The 24,614-nt window shown below is 50.9% G+C and overlaps 1 protein-coding gene across 5 annotated transcripts in view; it reads left to right on the forward strand.

Moving 5' to 3' along the window:
• Nucleotides 1-24,614, forward strand: part of CACNA1I (calcium voltage-gated channel subunit alpha1 I) — a 125,298-nt gene that overhangs the window by 55,416 nt on the left and 45,268 nt on the right. For 4 of the 5 annotated variants that reach the window (XR_012156537.2, XM_073326853.2, XM_073326849.2 and 1 more), the window contains exons 7-8: nt 7,677-7,983; nt 10,589-10,992. Coding sequence is in view for 4 of the 5 variants with exons in the window: in XM_073326853.2 (XP_073182954.2) it covers nt 7,677-7,983; nt 10,589-10,992 (711 nt within the window). In the remaining variant the exon portion in view is untranslated. Of the gene's footprint in view, nt 1-3,781; nt 7,477-7,676; nt 7,984-10,588; nt 10,993-24,614 lie in introns of those variants that run through there. The other variant, XM_073326857.2, reaches the window with a different exon arrangement.

Here is a 24,614-nt window from a genome sequence, read left to right on the forward strand (position 1 = left end):
GATTTAATTGGGGATTGGCCCTGCTTTGAGCAGGGGGGTTGGACTAGATGACCTCCTGAGGTCCCTTCCAACCCTGATATTCTATGATTCTATTATATTAGTTAGGTGTACAGTTTGGAAGCTTTATAGGTTTTTGTGTGGTTTTGTTTTAAAGATGTGCTCAAGAGCTATTAACGAACCACTAACAAGCTGGACTTAATCTCTTTTGGGTTCGTACATGCAGAAATTCTGCCTGTCAAGTCATTTATGACACAATCATCACCATGGTATCTGGATTCTGGGTATCTCCTCGTTTCCAGGTTACTGTCCACGTGGAGAATACGGAGGAGACAAAGAGAGAAGCAATAAGGGCTAATGGAAAGGGAAAAGGAGGGAATATTTTTAAACAAAGCCTGATTGAAGAGCTTCATTGTGGCTGACAGCTGAAAGTGTCACTTCACCCTAGCTAAACTTTGTTTCTGTCTGTCTATTTGAGCTGAGATCTCTTTCTTTCTCCTCTTTCCCTTTATTGCTCAGGAAGTGTCTATGATCCTTCTTTCTGCTTGGGTCTGAAATGAGCAGGAGCACTGGGTGCCTAAGTGAGAGGATGCATGGAAAGCTGGATGCCATTGCTTCTTTTGTCCCACAGGACCTGCAGACATGAACATCCTCCCTTCTCCTCCTCCTCCTCCTCCTCCTCCTCCTCCTCCAAAAAGGGATTTTTTTTCAAAAGCTATCATGGAGTCTGGCTACACAGGAACCAGACCCAAGAACAGAGGGGAAGCCCTAAAATGGGTTGCAGAATATATAGGATGTATCTGGGGAAGGCTCCGTCTCACTTCTTGATCACTTCCCTTGTAAGGCCCTTACTTAGCCTGTATTTTCAAAGTCTCACGATACATCTACCTTTCAAGCTTAAGGTTGTAATTTTCAGCTAAAATAGACGTAGGAATGCTAGCTGTGATTGACCTACCACGCTAAAAATAGCAGTGTAGCTGCAGCAGCATGAGCAGCATGGTGGGCTAGCCACCAGAAGTCAGGACGTAGGGTCCTGGGTGGGGTCGTGCTCAGGCAGTTAGCCCATCCCAACACACGACAGCAATGACACTTCTGTTTTTAGTGGGCTTGCTCGATCAAAGCTTGCAGGCCGGTTGAAAGTGTAGATATATCCCAAGTGGATGTGGAGTGGAGATGAGACAGGCCTAGCTAATAGCCTATTTTGCACCATTCCGTTGAGTTTGTGAACCCCCCGCCACCCACTCCTGCAGGGAAATGGGATCTCAGGAATGTTCTTGGAACTCATCCCCAGTGGAATTCTCCACATACAACTGCTTAGCTCATCATCTCATTCAAAATAAAGTGTTTCCACTTGGTGGGATGCGAGGCCTGGGGCCAAGGGGGAATTTCCATTGTGTTCTTTTACTAAATATTCGTCTTTGTTTTCTGACCTGTTGACCTCATTACACACTCACTAGTGTAGGAACAGAGTCCCCTGTGAGGGAAAAGAGAAATGGAAATGGCGAGGGAAAGCCATATCTTCAGCAAGAAGACAACAGAAAGCTGTCCCCTTTCCCAGTGGCACTGTGTACTGATGGGCTGAACCATGGGCTAGGGGAGAGCATGGATGCAGGGAGGTATTTTTTCTTTGAGGGGCTCTGTTTATGGTTGGGGGGAAGAAAAACCAAAGGATGGGTGTAGGTCTATCAGCCTCTTCAAATCTAATAGACTTTTAAAAATCTTGAGGCAGAATCCCTTAAAATGGTGGAACAGCCTCTCCCCACCCCACCCCCAAAATGGAAAGTGGTCTTCTGAAGTCTCCACCCTAGCACCCTTTGGTAGAACTCCCCTGTCACCTCAACAAGAGATGTTATGTCTGAAGCAGTTTGTCCAAGAAACAACTCCCAAAGGGGCAAACCAAACCCTCTGTGTTTTCTATGAGTTTGAAACAATTTTCTTTCCGTCGCAATTCATTCATTTCCCCACAGGAACACACATTTTGGCCCCTTTTTCACCTGAATAGCACCATTGATTTAACCATGTTTGTACAGTGTAACTAAGGACAGAATTTAGCCTTGTGTCCACATCTGCAATGTCCACTGAGGTGAGCAGGAGTTGTGCGTGCCGTTCTAAAGGCCGAATTTAAACGTGGGGGCTGGTTCCCTCTGAGTAAATTCAGATGCTCCCAAACCACCTGGATGCTACAGGTGAACATTCCATCTGTGGAAGAGGAGGTGTCTTGCCAATTCAAGATTAACTCGCAGTGATTTGAACTTAGTCTCTGCATTTGTACAGTCATCTGAAACCCTCAATTAAACACTCAGCCTGAGACTGTGCAGCTGAATGCCATTGATTTTTTTTTTCCTATGCACACCCCATTCATGATGGGTTTGCTTGTTTTTTGTTTTTTTTTTGGCAGGCACGTGCTCAGCACAAAGACCCAAGGCCAAATTAATTTCTGGGGTAATTCCATTGCCTTCAGTGGAATTATGCCAGGGATGCACTTGATCCCATGTCATCATTTCTGCTTGTGTAGGGTACCCTGTAGCAAGGGAGTAGTCTCAGCGCACCCCACCCCATGGCATGGCACTGCCATCACACCATCTCAGTGCCCCCTCTTGGGTCTCCAATCTATTCACATGCACTCAGAAGTTTTAATAACATTCCCCTTCTTGAGGTCTAATTTATTAGGACCTCACAAAACAAATACAGTTCCTCTGGCCCTTCCGTGCTCCAGCCCTTCCTTCCTTGGGTCTTCAGGCCCTAGCTCTCTCTCCACTCCCAAGCTCCCTTTGAGCAAGGAAGCTCTGCTGGTGCTACTCCAGGCCATGTGTCTCTTTGGGGAGACCTCCCTCTAGGTCTTTTCTAGCACTGGTCACTGGGCTCAGATTCCTTCTTTTGGGAAAGAGTCTCCACAGCCTGTCTTGGGACTATGCTATAATCCAGGCAGGCTTCCCCAACCCACCCTCATCCTAGTTCTACCAGAAGAACCTTCTCTACTTCCTCCCCACATAAGTCACACATGGCTCTCACTTGGGACAGCGCTAAGTGCACTTCTCTTTAATACTCAGCCAGTGGCCACGTGGCTCAGGCTCCAGGAGCCATTCCCAGCTTGATCTGGTGATCCTTCTCAGGACTTCCTGTTCTTAAAGGGGTCATGCCTTGGACAGGGCCGGCTCTAGGCACCAGCAAAACAAGCAGGTGCTTGGGGCGGCACATTTCTAGGGGCAGTATTCCGGCGCCGGCCACGCCACCCCTAGAAATGTGCCCCCGCCACCCCAGCTCGCCTCCGCCTGCTCCCCTGAGCGCGCCGCCGCCGTCACTCCACTTCTCCCCCCTCCCACCCAGGCTTGCTGCGTGCGAAACAGCTGTTTCGCGCAGCAGGCCTGGGAGGGAGGAGAAGCCGAGTGTCAGCGCTCTTGGGGGAGGCAGTGGTGGTGGAGCAGAGGTGAGCTGGGGTGGGGGAGCGGTTCCTTTATCTCCCCGTTACTTCCTGCGCTCCCCCCCACCCTCACTCACCTCTGCTCCGCCTGCTCCCCTGAACGCACTGCCCCTCCCTCGCCTGAGAGGGAGGGGGGAGAAGCGGAGGGGCGGCGTGTTCAGTTCAGGGGAGCAAGTGGAGCAGAGGTGAGGTAGGGCAGGAGGTTGCGGGGGGGGGGGGAGCCACAGGAAGCAATCGGGGGGGCGGGGGAATGCGGCACACCCGGGGGATGAGACAGGGCCGGGGATTTGGGGAAGGGTTTGGGAAGGGGCAGAGTTGGGGCAGAGCTGGGGGTGGGGGGGCACAAAAAAAAGCGGGGGCTACCAAAAATTTTTTTGCTTGGGGAGGCAAAAATCCTAGAGCCGGCCCTGGCCTTGGAACAGGGTTGACTGACTCCCTCCCCTGCCAGCCCCCACTGCCTTTAAAGGAGACAGACCACTCTGTGAAATGCACCATTCACACTCAGTAAATAATAACCGTCAACCTCCTTGCCAAAGGCCTCGTGGGCAATATGTATGTGGTGAGTTAGGCACTTAACAGAAAAAAAGACCTCAGGTTCTTGAGGCCTGAAGCTGCTAGTTCGGAAATCAGAGTTGAGTCCAACGCACCCTTTGACTCTTCTCCTGTGTGTCCGTGGATTTTCCTGTTGTACTAAGAATAAAACAAACACATGCGCTCATATTTAATGACTTCAACAGAGTGGTTCATGAGTTGGTCGTCCAGTAGCTATATCCAGTCCTCCTCCTCCCCCTTCCTCTTGATTTTAGATGAGCCCATGGAGGAAGGACTGCTTTGCAGCACAGGATTAGGAGACGGGCGATCCGAGTTCTATTCATGACTCTGACACAGTCATACTTTGTGATCTTGGGTAAATCGCTTCACTTTTCTGTGCCGCAGTTTCTCCATCTGTAAGATGGGGATATGTCTTCTTTTTCCCCCCCTCCAGTTAGTTTGTGAGGTTCCTAGACAGCACCTTAGAAATGCCTATTAAAAAAAACAACAATTCTTCCCAAACTCCATGCTCTGATTCATTCCATATGAGGGGAGGGAGACAATGTAAATGGGAAAGTGTATGTGTGGTGTGGTGGGGAGGGCATGTGTGAAGGAGATTTGGACTCCCACTCACTCATCAATAAAAACAAGATGAGAGTATGAACTACCCAGAATCCTCTGAGGGAAAGGGATCTGTAGCAAACAGCAGTTTCCTTATTTTCTCTCCTCCTTCCTAGGCCACATAAAAAATCTGAAGGGCAGATGGGCTGAAGTGGGGGAGGGCTCTGTGGATGAAGGGGAATGGATTTAGAACTGCTTTGAAGGGCATTGAGAAGGCAGGGAGAAGCACTTTATTTTGAAACCGCATATATTGTCCTAATGCTGATCTGACCAGGAATGGCTTCATTTTTCAAAGGCTTATTTATATGTCAGCAGAGATGTCTCCCCTTTGAAATAGTAAAAGCCGCTGGATTGAATCTCATGATGGAACCTCTAGACACCTGTGTGTGTGTGAGAGCGAGAGCAAGTGAGTGTTTGGGGTGTGTGTGACTAGGTATGGGTAGTGAAGTGGGGATATCATCTATTCGAGTAGATGCTTGAACACTGTTCATAAACAATCCCCCCTGTTTCCTTTTCTGACTCAGGTAGATAGTGGAATTGGAGTAGGTGTTCTCCCCTTCACCTACCTGCCCTCTCCCCTCCCGTTAGGAGGATTTTGATTTTAATGACCCAGGAGAAGAGTTGCCAAACAGGATGAGTAGGAAGGTATTGGATACAGCTCTGTTGTATTCCTGAGCTGCATCAGAGATGCCGCCCTGGGAAGGAAGGACTAGTAGTTCTGCTAGTGGTCCTAAATCTAAAAAGGAATGTGATGGGAACACAGTGCTGGTGGTACCTTCAGAAGCCCTTCCAGTGGAGCATGGGAATCCAGTTCAGGTTTTTCTCCTTCTCTCCAGAGGGCTGCAGCCAGAGTCCACTCCAGGGGTACAGCAATCCAGTTCACGACCTTCTCTTCTTCCCGGGGGCCTACACCTAGGGTCCATTCCAGGGTCTCTCTGTAGGAATCTAGCTCAGTCTTCGGCACAGGTCGCATCCAGACTCCATTCCAGATGAATACAAAAATGCAGTCAGAGTTCTAAAACAATCCCTCTTTTTAGCACTGGCATATCACAGGTCACAACTCTGTGGAGAACAGATGCCAACCATGTTGTAACAGTGTTTAAAATGAGTGGTTAAAAGTCCTAGTGTGGACTGGATTTGCATTCCTGTTGAATTTCTATCCCCATCCCTGCAGTAAGGTAGTGATCCCATTGTGGAAATTCAGATTGATCCCACAATAGAGATACTTAAAACTAATATTGTGATTTTTATCCATACATCTCCAAGCATTCAGCATTATTGTCTCCATTTTAGGGATGGGAAAATTGAGGCATAGCTAGATTAAAGGAGATCTGCAAATGAATAAAATAGAGTGTTTGCCCTGCTCCTCCTGAGTCCTCGTGCTCGTGGTCTCAGGGCCGCATTCCAATTGGGGCTTTAGAGCTGCAGCCCAGGGCCCTGGGGCCCCGTTAGCCCAGGGCCCTGCAGCCCCTAAAGGCCCTGCATTCTGGGTGACCCTGCCTGGGCGGGGGAGGGGGGTGGCAGCTCCCAGAATCGCGGCCATGGGGGCAGTGCCGCACTGTGCGGAGCCACCTGCACCTGCCGTGCACCAAACAGGAGCTACCCCAGGTAAGTGCTCTGCATCCCCTGCCTGCCCTGGGCCTGAGGCTTCTCCCGCATCCTAACTCCCTCCCAGACCCCGCACCCCCACCTTGAGCCTCCTCCCGCATCCTAACTCCCTCTCAGACCCCGCACCCCCACCCCGAGCCCTCTCCCGCACCCTAACTCCCTCCCAGACCGTGCATCCCCAGCCCTGAGCCCCAGGAGGAGAATGGTGAAAAAAAGAATGAAAAATGCAGGGGCGGGGAGATAAGAGAGAATGCTCCCTCCATGTGTGGGGGAGAAGGCAAAAATGAAGCTGAGCACAGGGCCCCACTTACTCTAAATCTGCCACTGGAGGGAGGGGGAGGATGTGGGGAAGCTCCACCCTCCCCTCTCAGAAAGTCCTAAGTGCCGCCAAACAGCACCTGTTCTTCTGGGGGGAAGCTGCTGCTGTGCAAGGTGCTTCCTAGCGTCTTTGCCTGCCTCATTGCCTGCAGCGGGCTGTGCCTGTGTGGGGTAAGCCAGGGGCACCTCTCCACCACAGTACAGTACAGTACTGTACCGTATATAATGCATTTTGTCTGCCCCCCAAAATTTTCCTTGGAACTTCACCCCTCGCATTTACATTAAATCTTATGGGAAAATTGGATTCGTTTAACATCGTTTCACTTAACGTTGTAGTTATGTTCCTGAGGGGTTACTGTATTTAAAAAATGAAGGGTTCTGCTTGTTTTTTACGTTAGCAGTTGAGAGCTTGTCTAGACTGGAAGACTCTCGTGATTCGGGGACTAATGAAAGTAGGACATCAGATGAGCCAAGAGAGTGAATGTTGAGCAAGCAAGGCATTTTTGGTCAGACTTTTTAACGCTCTTCGTTTTTTATTTGTTTTTGTAAATATCTATTTGACTTCAGTGCCTAGTTAACCTTTTGGAGAAGAGCCCTCTTTGTTAAAGACTCAGCATCCCCATCTTTTCAATTAAGGCAAGAGAGTTAGCATCAAATACGCTCTGAGACCACCACCAAGTCCTCCAGAGGTACTAGGGAAAAGCAGGGATGACATTTCCAATTTTCCTAAACTAAAAACCAAGAAGGGAAAAGAAACCAAAACACTTCATTTGTACATCAAAAAGAAGAAAGCTTAGAGCAAAAGTCCAATTTTTATAAAAGCTTTTGCAGGTCACCTTTACATGACTTGCCCAAGGTCACACAGCAAATCAGTGGCAGAGTCAAGCATAGAACCCAAATCTCCTGACTCCCAGCCCAGTGTGCAAGCCACTGGGCCACATGGTGAAAATCACATCAAGGGAGTTGTCCTCAGAAACAAGGTAAGCCAGGCAAGGTTTCCTTTGAGGACTGAAGTCCCACCTTCTTGTGCAGAATCTCACCTATCTCTATTTTTTCCTTCTCTCTTTGTCCTGTTTTATTTTCCCCTTCCCCTTTTTTCCCTCTCCTGTCTTCCTCTTTGCCCCATGCTCTTTCTCTCTCTCCCTCTCTCACTTTTTTCCTCTTCCTTCATCGGTTGTAGGTGGGCTCTTTCTTCATGATCAACCTGTGCCTGGTGGTCATAGCCACTCAGTTCTCTGAGACCAAGCAGCGGGAGCACCAGCTGATGCAGGAACAGCGAGCACGGTACTTGTCCTCCAGCACCGTAGCCAGCTACACAGAACCAGGAGACTGCTACGAGGAGATCTTCCAGTACGTTTGCCACATCGTGCGCAAAGCCAAGCGTCGCACACTTAGCCTCTACAACAGCCTGCAGGACCGACGCCAGGGCCAGATGGAGTCAGGCTGTGCCAAGCTCGGTGTGAACGGGAAAGGACAGAGACGCTATAGTAAGAATCCCATGGGCAAAGCTGGAAATGCCAGTAGAGGAAGTGCAACAGCAGCTGGGAACTTCACCAACCTTGCAAAGGGCATGTGCCCCAAAAGCACAGAATTCAGAATTAATATTAGGCACTAGGAATTGGGCAGCAGCATGGGAGAGGCAGGCAATGCATCAGAATAGTAGCAGGTGTTTCTGGCAGGAATTGTGGGGGAAAGCCAGATCTAGCATTCCAGGGGCTGCTGAATGATAGGATTGGGAGGTATCAACAGGTGCTTGTAAAGGGTTCCAGATCTGGAATAGCAGAGGGTATTGCAAATTGGTTTAAGTGCATTAGCAGAGTGGGAGAGAGGGGAATTGAGCTGCTTAAGCAGACCCTCTGGGACCTCAAGATTAAGGAACAAAGGTATTGCAGATCAGGATTGAGGTGTTTTGGCAGTGAAGTGGTGGGGGGTGTCCCAGGACCAGAATAGAAGGGAATGCTGAAGTATACAGTTTTGAGGTGTATTGGCAGAATTGGGGGGAGGGGGGACAGCATAATTTTTGAAGGGCCAGGGAAAACATTTTTTGAATGTGTAAAATTAGACATGAGGTACAATTGTATAATTTAAATTGCAGTTCTAGTCTGAAGAGTGACAATAAAAATGGCTTTATGGGTTCTATGTTAATTGTCTCAAAGGCTTCCATATCAAGTGAGTTCAGTTTACGAGTGAACAGATAAAATTTCTAACTGCGAGCCTTGCAGGCTCAGCCTTTCACTTTTGCGCCTGTTCACCAATAATAAAGTTTCTGCAGTTGGCAATTTGTTGTAGCACTGGACTCTGACTCACTCTCGCATAGCTGTGTTGGTTCTGCAGAGCTAACAGGAGGAAAAAGGAATAAAAACTTAGGTCACTAAAGCCAACAGATCTGATCTCATACGCACAGTGTCATGTACGTAACTCCTCGCTTAACGTTGTAGTTTATGTTCCTGAAAAATGCTACTTTAAGCGAAACGATGTTAAGCGAATCCAATTTCCTCATAAGAATTAATGTAAATGGGGGGGGTTAGGTTCCACTGAAATGTTTTTCACCAGACAAAAGTCTATATATATATATATATATATACACATATATACACAGTATAAGTTTTAAACAAACAATTTAATACTGTACACAGCAATAATGATTGTGAAGCTTGGTTGAGGTGGTGAAGTCAGAGGGTGGAAGAGGGTGGGATATTTCCCAGGGAATGACTTACTGCTAAACGATGAACTAGCACTCTACTGAGCCCTCAAGGGTTAACCCATTGTTAATGTAGCCTCACACTCTACAAGGCAGCATGAATGGAAGGAGGGGAGACAGCATGGCAGAGAGAGACAGAGAGACACACTGTGTGTGTGAAAGAGAGAGATGCATTGCCCCTTTAAGTACCCGACTCTAAGTACATTGCCTTTTTAAGTAGATCAGCAAGTTGAGACAGCAGCTCCTACCGAGCAAGCTCCCTCCATTCTGAGCCCTGTCCTGTCCCCCACCCCACTCTGTGGAGATGGGGTAAAGTAGCGGGGGGCAGGAGCAGGGGGGAAGGGGACACCCTGACATTAGCCCCCCTCTTCTCCTCCGCCCCTGCACAGCAAGTAGGAGGCTCCAGGGAGCAGCTCCAAGGCAGAGGGCAGGAGCAGCACACAGCAGTGGGGGGAGGAACAGCTGAACTGCCGGCAATTGACAGCCTGCTGGGCCGCTGCCGCACAGGGAACTTAGGGGAGCGGAGAGCTGATGGGGGGGCTGCTGGCCCACCCTGGTTCCAAGCCCCCACCAGCTAGCTGCAATGGGCTGCTTCTTCCTGCAAGCAGCGGACAAAGCAGGAGCCTACCAACCAATGTTATACGGGAGTGTTGTATAAAAAGATCTTCTATACTTTCCACAGTATGCATCCGATGAAGTGAGCTGTAGCTCACGAAAGCTTATGCTCAAATAAATTGGTTCGTCTCTAAGGTGCCACAAGTACTCCTTTTCTTTTTGCAAATACAGACTAACACAGCTGTTATTCTGAAACTTTAAACGAGCATGTTCTCTACTTGATCAGCAACGAAACAACATTAACTAGGACGACTTTAAGTGAGGAGTTACTGTATAAAGTAATGCCATTTTCAAAGTCACTCTTCTGGCTCTTTAAGATGCTGTCAAAGGGTTCCTAAATCAGGGGGCCCAGTTCTGCCTTTAGGCGCTCCATATGCTCTCATTGATTTTAAGGCCAGAAGGGATGACTGTGATCATTTCGTCCAATCTCCTGTGTGACACAGGCCATAGAATTTCACTCCCTGATTCATGCAGCGGAGGAAATAATTCTTCCCTACGGTGTGAGGGAATAATGTTGAGCCTAATCACTTGTGGCTGAACTAGAGTGTATGTTTTACAGAGGCATCCAATCTCAATTTAAAGACTCCAAATGATGATGAATTTACCACTTCCCTAGATAAGCTGTTCCAGTCTTTAATCACCCCCACTGTTAAAAAGTCTGGCTTTCCACTTTCGGTGCCTTCTTGCTATTTAAGCACACAAGTGGTGCATTGATTTGTATGCCTTATTTGAAAATTGAGCCCTGTTCCTTTAATTGTAATGATTTCTTTCCCCAGGGCATTGCCGGAAACACAACTCTCTCGAATACACTCCTCATGCCCTCGTCCAGCCCATTGCTATGACCCTGACCTCTGACCCCAACAACTGCCCCAGATGTCACAGAGTGCAGCATGAGGCAGCCCGGAGGCTCTCCATCCTGGACAGTGCTGATTCGGACCAGGAGGAAGGAGGGGCTGGCAAAGAGCAAGGAGAAGGAAGAAGAGGAAGCAAGGGTGCCACAGATCTGGAGAAGGAGGAAGAGGAGGGGGAAGAGGGCGGATGGCTGAGGCTCTGTAGTGACCTGTGGCGAGAAGTGAGGGTCAAACTAAGGGGGATTGTGGACAGCAAGTACTTCAACCGTGGGATCATGATAGCCATCCTAGTAAACACCATCAGCATGGGCATTGAGCACCATGAACAGGTAACACACCCTTGTGGGGAAGTGGGCACCTTAAACCCTATCGGCCAGAATAATATCTGGCAACTTAGAATGGGGAAGGGGGTTAAGGGGGGGGCTTTGGCACTTTTGGTTGCCTGGGGTAGAATCAGGCAGCATGGGCCTGCCGAACCACATGGTCTAGACCTGAGCTGTATCCAGTGGTGGGTCTCCTTAGGCAGCATCCAAAGTTAAATGACCCAGTGAGGACCTGAGGAGAGGCTCTTGACTCACTTCCTCTTGACATTAAATCTCTCCTCTCCCTCCTGTTGTGTTTATTGAGTGCCAACAGTGCGCTCAATGTTGTATAAATATCTTAAGGAGACACAGACCCTGCCCCAAAGAGCTTACAACCTAGCAGAGGTGGAGACAAAACAGTTTGGACACAGGTGACAGTGCATGGGGTCCCATCATGGGTTTGAGATGGAGTAAGGACCGTGCGGGGGATATCCTGTGCCTGCTTCTGCACTCAGTCATGTTGGCCATGGCCATCTCCCTCCCTCATCTGTTTCATCCCCTACTTTTCTTTCTCTCTTTGTCTCCTCTTTCCCTCTCTTTTCTTTTCCCTTGTCTTTTCCACTCCCCCATCTCTCTCCCTCATTTCTCTCTTCATTAGCTGACTGAATCCTTAGTCTGTTTGGTTTAGTTTAATGTGCTCTCTAGGGATGTCACAGAGACTTCACCAGCATCTGAATTCAAATCCATCCGCTAGCTAGTCTTTCCAGCTTAATTAAGAGAAGCACAAGCACAGTCTATCTGTGGAGGACTGAGGAAAGCTGGTAAGTCTTGTGGTCTTCCCATTCCCTTTGGGGGCCCTGAGCTGGTCTGTAGGTCTGGCAGCATCAATTGGCAGGTGGATCATGACACGGAAAGCAAGTATCTATCTAGGTACGTGTATAGCTGTCATCACACTAGTCTCCAAGCACCTCACAGTCATTAATGGATTTTATCCTAACAGCATGCCTGTGAGGTAGAGAAGGGTTATCATCCCCTTACGGATAGGGAACTGAGGCACCGGGTAGATTAAGTGCCCTGCCCAAAGCCACACAGGAAGTCTCTGACTGAGCCATGAATTGACCTCCAAGGCTCCTCAGTCCTCGTCCAATACCCTATCCACGAGACTGTGTTTCCTACCCTCGCCTAGCCCTCTGATAGGAGTAGGAGTAGCCACAGTTTGATCCCAGAGTAAAAACTGCTCTGGGCACCTCAGTCCCCAAAAAATGCTGTTGAGCTGCAGGGAGCTCAGAGGCGAGCAATATAAATTACCAGGAGATGGAAGGGGCTGAATCATGAGAAAAGATTAAAAGAGCTGAATCTGTACCACTTAGCTAAGCTATGACTAAGGGGTGAGGCACAGGACAACATGATCACTGGCCACAAGTGTTCAAAGGGTGTAAACCCCAGTCAGGGAAAGGAATTGTTCAGGGTCATTGGAGGGGGTATGACTAGGAGCAACGGAATGAAATTTAGCAAAGGAAAATCTGAGGTGGAGATAAAGAATTCTTTCTCAAGATTCTTGGCTTATCAGCTCTTCAGGGCCATATCGTCCTGTGTATTGGTACAGCACCCAGCACAATGGGTTCTTCTTCGAGTGATTGCTCATGTGTATTCCACAATAGGTGTCTGTGCTCGCCATGTGCACCGGTGCCAGAATTTTTTCCCCTAGCAGTACCCGTAGTGGGGAGCGCCCCCCGCGACCCCTGCAGTGGCGCCTGCCTGGCACGGTATAAGGGGAGCTGTGTGCTCCCCCTCCCTCAGTTCCTTCCTGCTGCCAGTGAAGGTGCATCAGAACTGCTCTGCTCCAGCTTTGCTGTAGCTCATCCCCAGAACTGTTCGTTCGTTCAGTGTTAGTACCTGTAGTTAGTTAGCTGTTTAGTTAGTTTAGTCAGTAAGTGAGCCCGGGCCGGGGCATGCCCTGCGCCCCGGGGTTTAAGTCATGTGGCTCTTGCAGGCGTTCTATACCAAGAAGTGACCCGCACGCAGATTGTTTGTGCTGCTTGGGAGAAACCCATATCAGCGAACGGTGCAAGATTGCAAGTCATTTAAGCCTCGGACCAATAGAGAAAGGGACATTAGGCTCCGGGCCATCCTGATGGAGTTGGCGCTGACCCCGACCTGGGCACGCCGCTCCGAACAGGTAACCGGCACCACGGCATCGGTATGCGGCAACCCTCTGGTGCCATCGACCAGTCGGCACCACTTCCCGTCAACGGGGCACACCAAGAGGGCCAAGAAGACTCCCTCTTCTCAGCAGCACCAAAGGAAGTTTGGGACAGAGTCTAGGCCCATGTCAGGCAGTCCTCGATCCCCACCGGGACCCAGGCCTCCAATTCACGTTGAGCGGAGTAGCCCAGCCCCTTTGGAACAGGCCTCTCCGGATATCCGGATGCCGTCCATGCCTGAAACCCTCTAGGCGGCCTGGGACGTTATGTCCATGCCGGTGCCCGGGGCTCTGCCGATGTCAGCCCCGTGCTCCAGAGGCAAGCCACCACTGGGATCTCCACAGTCGCCTCTGGCCTGGTACCGGTCTCGGTCAAGAGACCCCAATTACCACCCAGCAATCACTCGGGGCAGAGTCCAGGTGGATTGCCCTCGACGCTGACCAGACTCTGGCTGGGTTCCATCTGGCTGGGACTCGCAGCACCGCTCGTCCTCAAGGAGCGAATATCGGCGGGACTGCGGCAGGCGTCGCCATTGGTCCTCGTCTCGGAGAGGGTACTGCAGTCGATCATGGCACGGTCGTCGATGCCGTTCCTGCTCGGACTCCCGCTCCAAGTCTCCACCAAGACATCGCAGCCCCGGGCGTCAATTGCCGGCGTTTCGCGGTCATGGGTCTGCCCATCAAGGCCGTTCGTGGAGCAGCTGTTACCGCTGGTACCAGTCCTCCACGTCGAGATCGCAGTCCCATGGCTGTCATAGATCCCGGCACCGCTGCTCCTCCCAGTCCAGAGACAGCAGCAGATCTTACCCCAGCCTGGTCTCCATTTGTAGCCGTCCTTCGATGGGCCAGGCCAGCCAACCCAACAGTCGGCCCCACCGGTGCCACAGCAGATGCAGTGGCACCAAGCGTCGTGGCCGGCCTAATGGTACCAGTGGGCACCGTGGCCTCCGGCGCAGCCCCTGGTGGGAGCTCGCTCGGTGGCCAGAGCTTCAGAGGCACCGTCAGCCTCCCTCTCCAGACCCCTGAGAAAGGAGGCAGTGGGACATGCGTCCTCGGCACCATGCCTGGAGTCCAATCAGGTGGTGGACCCTCCAGTGCCGACCGACACCCAGAGCACTGCACTGGCCTCTTCGCCCTGCCCGGAGGAGGTGATTGCGGCCCTGCCCCCCTCCGTCCGGCAGGAGGACTTCAGGGCCCACCTTCTTAAAGAGGGTGGCAGCAAGCCTCCACCTCCAGGCAGAGGAGATGGAGGAGCCCTCAGACTCCCTGTTTAACGTGTTGTCCCCTTCGGCACCGGGTAGGGTGGCCTTGCCTCTCCATGAAGGGGTGGCTAAGATTTCAAATGCTGTGTGGCAAACACTGGCCTTGTTGGCCCCCATCTCTGAAAGGCGGAACACAAGTACTTTGTACGCGCTAAGGGGCATGAGTACTTGTATACCCATCCGGAGCCCAACTCCCTGGTGGTCAAGTCAGTCAACCACAGGGAACAGCAGGGTGAGCCAGCCCCGACCCCAAAGAACAAAGACTCTCGGAGACTGGACTCTTTCGGAAGGAAAGTTTAGTCATCTTCAAGCTTCCAGTTACGAGTGGCAAACCATCAGGCTCTCCTGGGCCGGTATGAATTCAATCTGTGCGGCTCCCTGCTCAAGTCCAGGAGCACGATAGGAAGAAGTTCAAGGCGCTAGTGGAGAAAGGGGCAGCAGCCGCTAGGGCATCCCTGCAGGTAGCCTCGGATGCTGTGGACATTGCCGCACGATCAGTGGCCTCCGCGGTGTCCATGAGACGGGCTTCATGACTCCTGTTCTCTGGGCTGTCCAGTGAGACGCAGTCTTCCATGCAAGATCTCCTGTTTGACGGGAAAGCTCTGTTTGCAGAGGAAACAGATACAAGGCTTCATGACATGAAAGACTCCAGCACGACCCTCCAGATTCTGGGCCTCTATGTCCCAACTCCAGCAAAATCTAAGTTCAAGCCGCAGCAGACTCCCGCCAAGGCCGCAGCGGGACAATAAGAGATGCCCTCAGAGGCAGTCTTGGCCTGCCCCCCAGCCTGGATCCTCCAAGGGCAAGCAGATGGAGAAAAAGCGTTTTTGACAGGACACTCGGGGGCACCCCACCAGTCCTCATCAGAGATCCACCCCCAATAAAGCTTCCCTTCTCCAAGCGGTTGTGTGCTTTCCTCCTGGAATGGTTGCGGCTAACCTTGGACCGATGGGTCCTCAACTCCATCTCCTGGGGTTACACCCTCCAGTTTATTTCCTCCCCACCCAACCACCCCCCACCCTCATACCCCTTGGGGGATCCCTCGCACGAAGCTCTGCTCGAGCAGGAGGTGGGGCGGCTCCTAGGTCTAGGGGCAATAGAGGTAGTGTCCAAGGAGTTCATGGGCAAGGGGTATCACTCCCGTTATTTCCTTATCCCGAAGGCCAAAGGGGGGCTCAAGCCCATCCTAGACCTCCGAGGTCTGAATCAGTACATGGTGAAGCTCAAGTTCTGCGTGGTCTCCCTGGCCTCCATCGTCCCCTCCCTGGATCCCGGGGACTGGTACGCTGCCCTCGATCTACAGGACGTGTGCTTCCACATCCACATATTCGAGGGGCACAGGCGCTTCTCCGTTTCGTGGTGGGACAGAATCACTACCAATTCACGGTTCTCCCGTTTGGTCTGTCCACTGCCCACAGGGTGTTTACAAAATTCATGTCAGTGGTAGCGGCCTTCCTCAGACAGCGGGGGTCCAGATATTTCCCTATCTGGACGATTGGCTTGTCAAGGGCACCTCCCGGTCGCAGGTGTGGGATCACGTGGCGCTCCTCCTGTCCACATGCACCGCCTGTTGGGCCTGTTGGTAAACAACACCAAGTCCACGTTAGTCCCGGTCCAACTCATAGAGTTTATTGGGGCGCTCCTGGACGCAGTGTCAGCCAGGGTCTCTATGCCACCAGACAGATTTGAGACCCTGAAAGGTTTCATCGACTCGGTCACAAGGCTGCCGGTGACAACAGCCAGGGTTTGCCTACAACTCTGGGGTCACATGTCGGACATACGTGGTCCGTTATGCCAGACTCAGGATGAGGCCCCTCCAGCTCTGGTTGACCTCAAATTTCTCCCAGGCCACAGACAGGATGGACAAGGTCCTCACCATGCCAGACTCTGTGATCACCTCCCTACGGTGGTGGTCCATCCCAAACAACATGCTCCAAGGGGTCCCATTCAGGGACAGGGGTCTGTTGTTGGAGCTGGTGTCCGATGCATCGGACCTGGGTTGGGGGGCCCATGTGGGGAACTTTCAGACCCAAGGCCTGTGGTTGGCTCAAGACCTGACCTTGCATATAAACATCAAGGAGCTCAGGGTGATTCAGCTGACGTATATGTCCTTCCGCTCGCACCTGGAGGGCAAGGTACTCAGGGTCCTCACGAACAACATGGCTCAATGTTCTATATCAACAGGCAAGGCGGGCCTGATCCTCTGCCCTCTGCCGCGAAGCCCTCAGGCTGTGGGACTTCTGTATAGCCCACGACATCCACCTGAAAGCCTTCCACCTACCGGGCGCCCAGAACAAGAGGGCGGATCGCTTGAGCAGGGACTTTTCCTCACAACACAAGTGGTCCCTGCACCCAGAAGTGGCCCACCGGCTCTTCCAAAGGTGGGGAACTCCCCAGGTGGACCTGTTCGTGACTTGGCAGAACTGGCAATGCCCCCGGTTCTGCTCCAGGGGGAGCCTGGGGAGGGGCTCTATGTCCGATGCCTTTCTCCTGTCCTGGTCAGGCCGGCTTCTCTATGCCTTTCCCCTGTTCCCTCTAATCAGCAGGGTCCTGGAGTAGATAAAGACAGACAAGGTCTGGGTCCTCCTGATTGCCCCGGTGTGGCCCAAGCAGCATTGGTATGGGACCTTCACGGGCCTGGCGGTAGCTCCGCCGTGGCCATTGCCACTCTGCCCGGACCTGCTCTCTCAGGACCAGGGCCACCTCCTCCACCCCAACCTGGTGACTCTTCACTTCATGGCATGGCTGCTCAGTGATTAGGTGGAGAGGAAGGGACGTGCTCAGAGCAGGTTCAGCACATCCTCCTCAAAAGTAGATGGCTCTTCACTTGCCGCGCTTATTTGGCAAAGTGGTCCCAGTTTTCTAGGTGGGTGGCGGACCAGGGTGTCTCCCCAGTGACTGCCCCAATCCAACTTATACTTGATTACCTCCTCCACCTGAGGGCCCAGGCCTGGCGCCCTTGTCAGTCAAGGTGCACCTGGCAGCCATATCGGCCTTCCATCCGCTGGTGCAAGGGCACACGGTATTTTCCCATGCTATGGCTGGCTGGTTCCTTAAGGGTTTGGACCTTCTTTTTCCGTATTCTAGACCCCCGGTCCTGCAGTGGGACCTAAACCTGGTGTTGGCTCGTCTCATGGGGCCCCCATTTGAACCACTGGCCACGTGCTCCTGGTTTCACCTCTCGTGGAAGGTGGCCTTCCTGGTTGCAATCACGTCGGCCAGGTGAGTCTCAGAGCTGAGGGCCCTGACCTCTGAGCCACCGTACACGGTCTTTCATAAAGACAAGGTCCAGCTCCGTCCACACCCCATGTTCCTCCCAAAGGTGGTCTCCGACTACCACATGGGTCAGGACATTTTTCTATGGGTCCTCTGCCCCATGCCTCACGTGTCCAGTAAGGAGCGCCATCTCCACACGCTCAATGTGCATTGGGCTCTGGCTTTCTACCTCAAGAGGACCAAGCCATTCAGAAAGTCCTCGCAGGTGTTCATCACCTCGTCTGAGCTTGTGAGGGACCAGCCGATTTCCACTCAGCGGCTTTCCAATTGAATCACTTTGTGCATCTGTTCCTGTTATGAGCTGGCGGGTGTCCCCCCCAACCCATTGTGAGGGCACACTTGTCTTGGGCGCAGGCCTTGTCGGCTGCCTTTGTGGCCCACGTCCCCATCCAGGACATTTGTAGGGCCGCCATGTGGTCTTTGGCTCACACATTCACCTCGCACTATGCGATTGTCCCCCAAACCAGGGATTTCGCCGGGTTCGGCAGAGCTGTCCTCCGTCCTGGGAACTTGTGAACTCCTACCCACCTCCAACAGATATAGCTTGGAATCACCTGTTGTGGAATACACATGAGCAATCACTCGAAGAAGCAAAGACAATTAGCTTTTCTGTAACTGGTGTTCTTTGAGATGTGTCGCTCATGTCTATTTCACATCGCGCCCTCCTTCCCCTCTGTCGGAGTTGTCTGGTAAGAAGGAACTGAGGGTGGGGGGAGTGTGCAGCTCCCCTTATACTGCGCCAGGCAGGCGCCACTCCAGGGGTCCCGGAGGGCACTCCCCCCTATGGGTACTGCTAGGGGAAAAACTTCCGGCACCGGTACACATGGCGAGCATGCACACCTATTGTGGAATAGACCTGAGCAACACATCTTGAAGAACGCCAGTTACGGAAAAGGTAACTGTCTTATCCTCACTGTGGCTTCTGGGTGTTACCATAATATAAATAATAAATACTGTTAATAATACCTTCCTGAAGTGAGATTTATTAAACTATTGACTGATCTGCCCAGGGTACTGATGGAGACCCCATCTCCTAAGTTGTCTAAAAGTGACTAAGACAAAGAATTGTGAAGTGCTGAATTGGATGTGGGATGGAGATTGGACTACATGTGACCAAATTTCCATCTGTAATTTCTATGATTCTCCAGTTATTGTTGGGTTACTTTGATGTAATTTACAAATATGACCAGACTAGAGAAATCTCTCTATTATATTTATAAGGTACTTATCATCCTGATATCTGAGTACTGATACATGGGGCTGGTCTTATGATCCCACAGGGAGTCACCCCAGTAAGATTTCTGCATAGTTGCCAATTTAGACATGGGGGGAGAAATTCCCTCTATGGACAGGTCATCTGATACACTACAGGTGTTCTTGGACCTCCTTCTGAAGCATCTAGTACTGGTCCCAGTCAGAGAGAGAATATTGGACTAGATGGACCCTAGGGTCTTATCCAGGATAGCAATTCCTTTGTTCAAGTAAGGAAATGTGTGGTGGGGGGAGTCAAGACCAAACAGCTGCTCTCCTTCATCCCAGCTCCATCATCTGATCATTAAGGGGGGGCTCCAAATGAAATCAGCTTCCCTCAGCATAAAGGTGGACTACATTGTTTCACAGATCTGCTTAATCCTAGTAGGGAGAGAGGGTTCACTGCTGTGGGAATCTGAATCAGATAGTTTCATGGAGTTGGAAAGAAATCCAGATTCAGGATAGACAAACTAGTTCTGAGACAAGAAAAAGTGGCCCGAACCATGACATCCACCCCCCCGCACCCCATTCACATCTGACTGCTTCCTTCCCCCTCCCCTACTTGGGCCCAAACACTCCATACTTAGGAAAAGTTCCATTTAAGTGTTTTTCCCCAGTGCTCATGTGTGAGACTTGTGCATGCTCTGGGCTGGCAATCCTGTGTGCGAGAGAGAAAACAGGCTTCTGTGCTGGGGAGGTTTCTGATACTTTCTGCTTCTGGCTAGGCAGGAGATGGTGTGAATCCAACCCATGTGCTGAATTAATTTTGTTATGTGCACCAATATGGAGGTGATGTGTCACATATCACCTTCATATTGGTGCACGTTAGAAAATTCATGTGGTAGGCGTGGGGCCGAGGGGTTTGGAGTGTGGGAGGGGGCTCAGGGCTGGGTCAGAGGGTTGGGGTGTGGGGGGTGACAGCTCCGTCTGGGGGTGTGGGCTCTGGGGTGGGGCCGGGGATGAGGAGATCAAGGCTGAGGCAGAGGGTTGGGGTGGGCGGCTTCAGCTGGGGGCTCTGGGGTGGGCCTGGGGGATGAGGGATTTGGAGTACAGGCTGCCCCGGGGCTGCGATGGGGAGAGAGGACTCCCCCAGCTTTCTCTCCCCGCAGCAGCACCTCAGCTTTGGGGAAGAGGTGCCTCTCCCTGGCACGGCAGGTCCAGGCTGGGGCTGAGTTGTGGTCATGGGAGAGGTGCCTGTCCCATGGCTGTGGCAGGTCCAGTCCAGGCTAGGTTGTGGCCAGGGGAAGGGTGCCTCTCCCACGGCTGCGGCAGGTCCAGGCCAGGCTGGGTTAGGTTGGGTTGGGTCAGGGCTGGGGAAGAGGAATCTCTCCCCGCTGCAGCCCTGAGCGCCTGCATGGCACTTAATAGGTGGCCATGCAGCTTAGAGGGAACTTAGGTGTGAATTGCAGACCTTTTGTCATGGCTTTGTCAGTTTTACTAACTCTGGAAAGAGCCAGGAAGCCTGGAAATGACTCAAGAAGGAAAGTGGAACCATGTTTTTGTTAAACCTCAAAAAAAGTAGTGGGGAAAGAATGGTGGGCTGCTATTTATTTGATTCAAAGCAGTTTTCTACAACCCGGCATAAACCAGTTGGTTGTGGTTATTTGTGTGGGAGCAGCCGGAAGGAGAGTGATTAGCTTCCTTTCAGCCTCCCCCCCTCCTTCAAGATTACCCTTCCTCTGCCAGAGAGAAGCTCCCTCCTCCCCCCCCACACACACACTCTGCCCCAGCCAACAGCTGTGTCCACTGTCAGTCATAGTTAAGCTGAAAACACATGATGGTATTGCTAGTCCCAGATGGTTGGAAACTCTCTTGGAGGATGGGGGCCTCTAGCCCCACCAATAGCACCTTGGGCTCAACGCTAATGGTTCTTTTCACTCTGGCTAATTATCTGTCTCTCCAGAAATAGCTGCAATGCAGGGTCTGTCTCTGCTCTAGGAGTGTGTTGCCTCAGGCCTCATGGATCCAGCTGGCTCCTCTCCCTCCCTTTATCGCCTTTTTTTTAATTTTTCCACTTCGTCTTTAATCTTTCTTTGTATCACTTTTTCTCTTCCTTTCTGTCCTCTCTCTTTTCTCTCCTACTCTTTACCATCTCTCCTTCTTCCTTTTTTCGGCGGAATGGAACTGTTTTGTTGTTTCCTCTTTCCTTTTCTCCCCTTATCTCACCCTTCCTATTCCCTCCCCCCTCATCCCTGCCTTTCCCTTCCTCCCTACCTGCCCCTCTCTCTAGGAAGAATGGTTGGGGGAAGGAGGAGATTGATGGCCCATTAGAAAAAGATTAACAGGTGTGGGCTTGACTAGAGAAACAGATGTCAGGGAGGGGAGGAGGGCTGGAGAGAACAGGTAACCTTTTCCTTAAGAGAGATGCAAGCATGACTTTTAAAACATCAGTTGCGCCCTACAAGACAGTGAGAGAGCAGATGTGTGGACAGAACAGAGCAGGCTAATCCACCATTATACCCTGTTGTCTTTTTACATTCTTCATCCGCATTGACATAATCATTTGATTCATGCTGAAATTGGCGTCTCTGTTTAGCATATGGGCATCTCATTCCCTGCTAGTGTCATTACTGCCTGGCTTTGAGGTTATCTTCATCTCTCTCCTCCCCGTGCTCTCTCTTTGTCTCTCTCCCTAGTTTTTCAGGACCCGTTTTGTTATTCAAATGTAATTATGGATGAAAATTGAGCCTCCCTGTTTTTTATTTTGATTTTAGAGAAACCAGCAGGGTATAAAATTCTGTGGCATGGGGAGAGCCTGCAATTTCCCCTTCCCCCAGCCAGAATGAAATCAAAACCAGGTCCTAGTGAAGAAGGGGAAAGGTAGAGGTGCTGAGGAGAGAAAGGATTGAGTGAAGAAGTGGTTTTGGGTCAGCATGTGTCAAATACGAGACAGGCACATGGATGGTTGGGGTTGGGGGGCTGGCTTCAGGAGCTGGAATGAAAGCTCAGTTAGAAAAGGACATGGAGGGGACAGTTGTGATGGGCTGGACCCCCTGGGATGTCACCTGGTATGCTGGGACACCACTGAGTCAGACTGTTCTGCCAGCCTGGGCCCCCTTTTACCTGGTCTTGCTGGGGTAGACTCCCCAGCCTTTCCCAGCCAAGCACACAGGCAGGGCCACATCCAGCTGCACAGAGAGACAGAGTCTGCTCTGGGAAGGCTCAGTTTAAAGGGCTTGCCACAGCACACATATGTCCACCCCTCGCCCCCGCCTTGGAGTACAAACCCAAAATTATATGAAATTCACCTCTTCTCTCAATGTGGCAGAGGGTATGCACAACTCCTCACCCCACCCCCCAGTTAGAAATCACATAAACTGGGTTATATTAGAAACCAGAAATAAATTTATTAACTATAATAGGTGTATTTTAAGTAGTTAAGGAGGTAGCAGACAGAACAAGGCAGATTACTAAGAAAATAAAAAAGAGCATGCAAACTAAGCTTAACACACTAAAGAAACTGGTTACATGTAAGTTCTTCCTAAATGTGGTTCTAATCTTCTTCACAGGCCAGATACCCTTCCAGCCTGAGTCCAGTTCTTTCTTTCCCCCAGTTCAGTCTTAGTTGTTTCCAGCAGTCATCTTGGGTGGCGTAGCAGGGGAGAACTGACTACCTGGATTACCTCACTCCCCACCCTTAAATAGGATTTGCATAAAGCACGAGTCCTTTGTTTCCCAGTTTGACACCCCTTCCCCCCCCCAGCTTCTTGTGGAAAAGTACAGAATTCAAGCTGGGTTCCAGTATCAGGTGACATGGTCACATGACTCTGTAGGGCCCCTGTAGCCATTCTTCAGAGGCTGACCCACAGGTTCACAGGAAGACGAAGCTCTTTTACAGTCCATTGTCACTTGCTGATGGGCCATCAGCACTCTCCAGGCTTTCATTGTTGTACCTCAAGTGTTAGCAGGGAGCGTCATGCAAAAGTAACATAGTTGAAATATAGATACATAGTCAATATTCCTAGCTTCAGATACAGAAATGATACAAGCATACAAATTGGATAATCACATTCAGTAAATGATAACCTTTCCAATGATATCTTACACGAGCCATCGTGTATAAAGTATATCTCAGTTATGTCATATTCATATCATAAGCATATTTCCATAAATAATATGCTTTGGGGTGGGTGACTGGCTTCAGTAACTGGAATGAGAGCTCAGTTAGAAAAGGACATGGAGGGTACGGTGACTTGGGAGCAGGCTCCAGTCCATTAATTTACTTGGGATAAGAACAATCAGAGTTGGATTCTTGTGCCTCCTGAAGTGGACTCTGGGTGCAGCCCATGGGAGGAGGCAGGAGGGAAAGAACCAGAACTGTATTACTGTGTGTGTGAGCACCCCTCCCCCCAATGTACTGCTGGTACAGCCTGTGGGGAAGGGAGGAGACCCCATTATTTTCTTAATTTAAGTACCTTTCCTTTAAAAGGACAGTAACCCTGCCCTTGTCATCATCAATAAAAAAGTGAGTCAATGAGTCTCCTCCGCATGGGGCCCCATGGGGCAGTGCTCACTTCAGTGGAGAACATTTGCTTAGACCTGGATGCAGTCCCCGTCTCCTTTCCCAATGGGCTCCCCCGCCTGTCCTCTCTTATCACCACCAGGGGGCGCCAGCAGTCTCTCTGTCACTAATTTTGTGTTATGTCAGAAGTATGACCTGGCATTTATGGGTAGCTCAGCCCCACAGAGGAAAGAGGCCAAGTGGATCTGTGATGGACACCCAATGTGTAGGGGCCTGTGTACACCAGAGAGTGAATGCTGCTGCCCCCTAGAGGATAGAATGTATTAGGCTTGCTCATGTCAGTTCCCTCTAAGACTGGACTACGGGAGCTGCTCCTTTAGGGATGGAAGGGACGGGAGCGTGGGGGGAATCAGACTTCAGCTATGTAATCCTATCCTGGGCAGCTTGTACTGACATATACACAAGGAGTCTGACTTTCCTTTCACGTTGGTGACACTTTTGTTGCTTGTCATGCCATTAAAGTCTCATTGAAGTATGTGTGACAGAGCAAAAGAGAAAGAGAGAGTCTGCCCCCTACTGACAGGAATGTGTCAGACATTGTTATGTTTATTTCCATTGCCCTTGCTGGCTAACCTAGTGGCGTTCCAACTCAGCCAGTGAGGGGAGCCAGTATACTCTCACACATATAAGTGAGTCCATTATAATCAACTGGGGGGAGGGCTCCTCCTCCGCTTCACAACACCACCACCCCCTCCCCCGGCCGTCCCTTTCTGAGAGAGGATGGAAAGAATATGTCATCAATAGTGACAGCACAGCCCCCAGCCATATAAACATCCACTTCATCATTGCTGAGCAAACAGGCTGGACCCCTTCCCAGCCTTGTCAGAGGGGCCTCCAAGAACTGAGCACAGCAAAGAAATATCCATTAATTCTGAAAACAAAAGGAGTAATTGAATTTGTTCAGGCTTGTTCAACTGATTGAGTCATTAAAGCTCTCTCTTTCTCTCTATTGCACACACACTACCCTTTGGCTGGAAGAAGCTGAATTACCTGTGGCAAAAGGTGTCACGGATTCAGTAGATGCAGATATCCTGGCCTGGACCAGTTATTTCCTTTTACTGACATATTTGCCCTGTTTTGTTTCTTGGGAATTTCTCCCATTGTCTCGCCAGTTTCCTCTTTCTTCCTCATTGTC

Source organism: Lepidochelys kempii, chromosome 1, assembly GCF_965140285.1.
Source record: "Lepidochelys kempii isolate rLepKem1 chromosome 1, rLepKem1.hap1, whole genome shotgun sequence".
Lineage (NCBI taxonomy): Eukaryota > Metazoa > Chordata > Testudines > Cheloniidae > Lepidochelys > Lepidochelys kempii.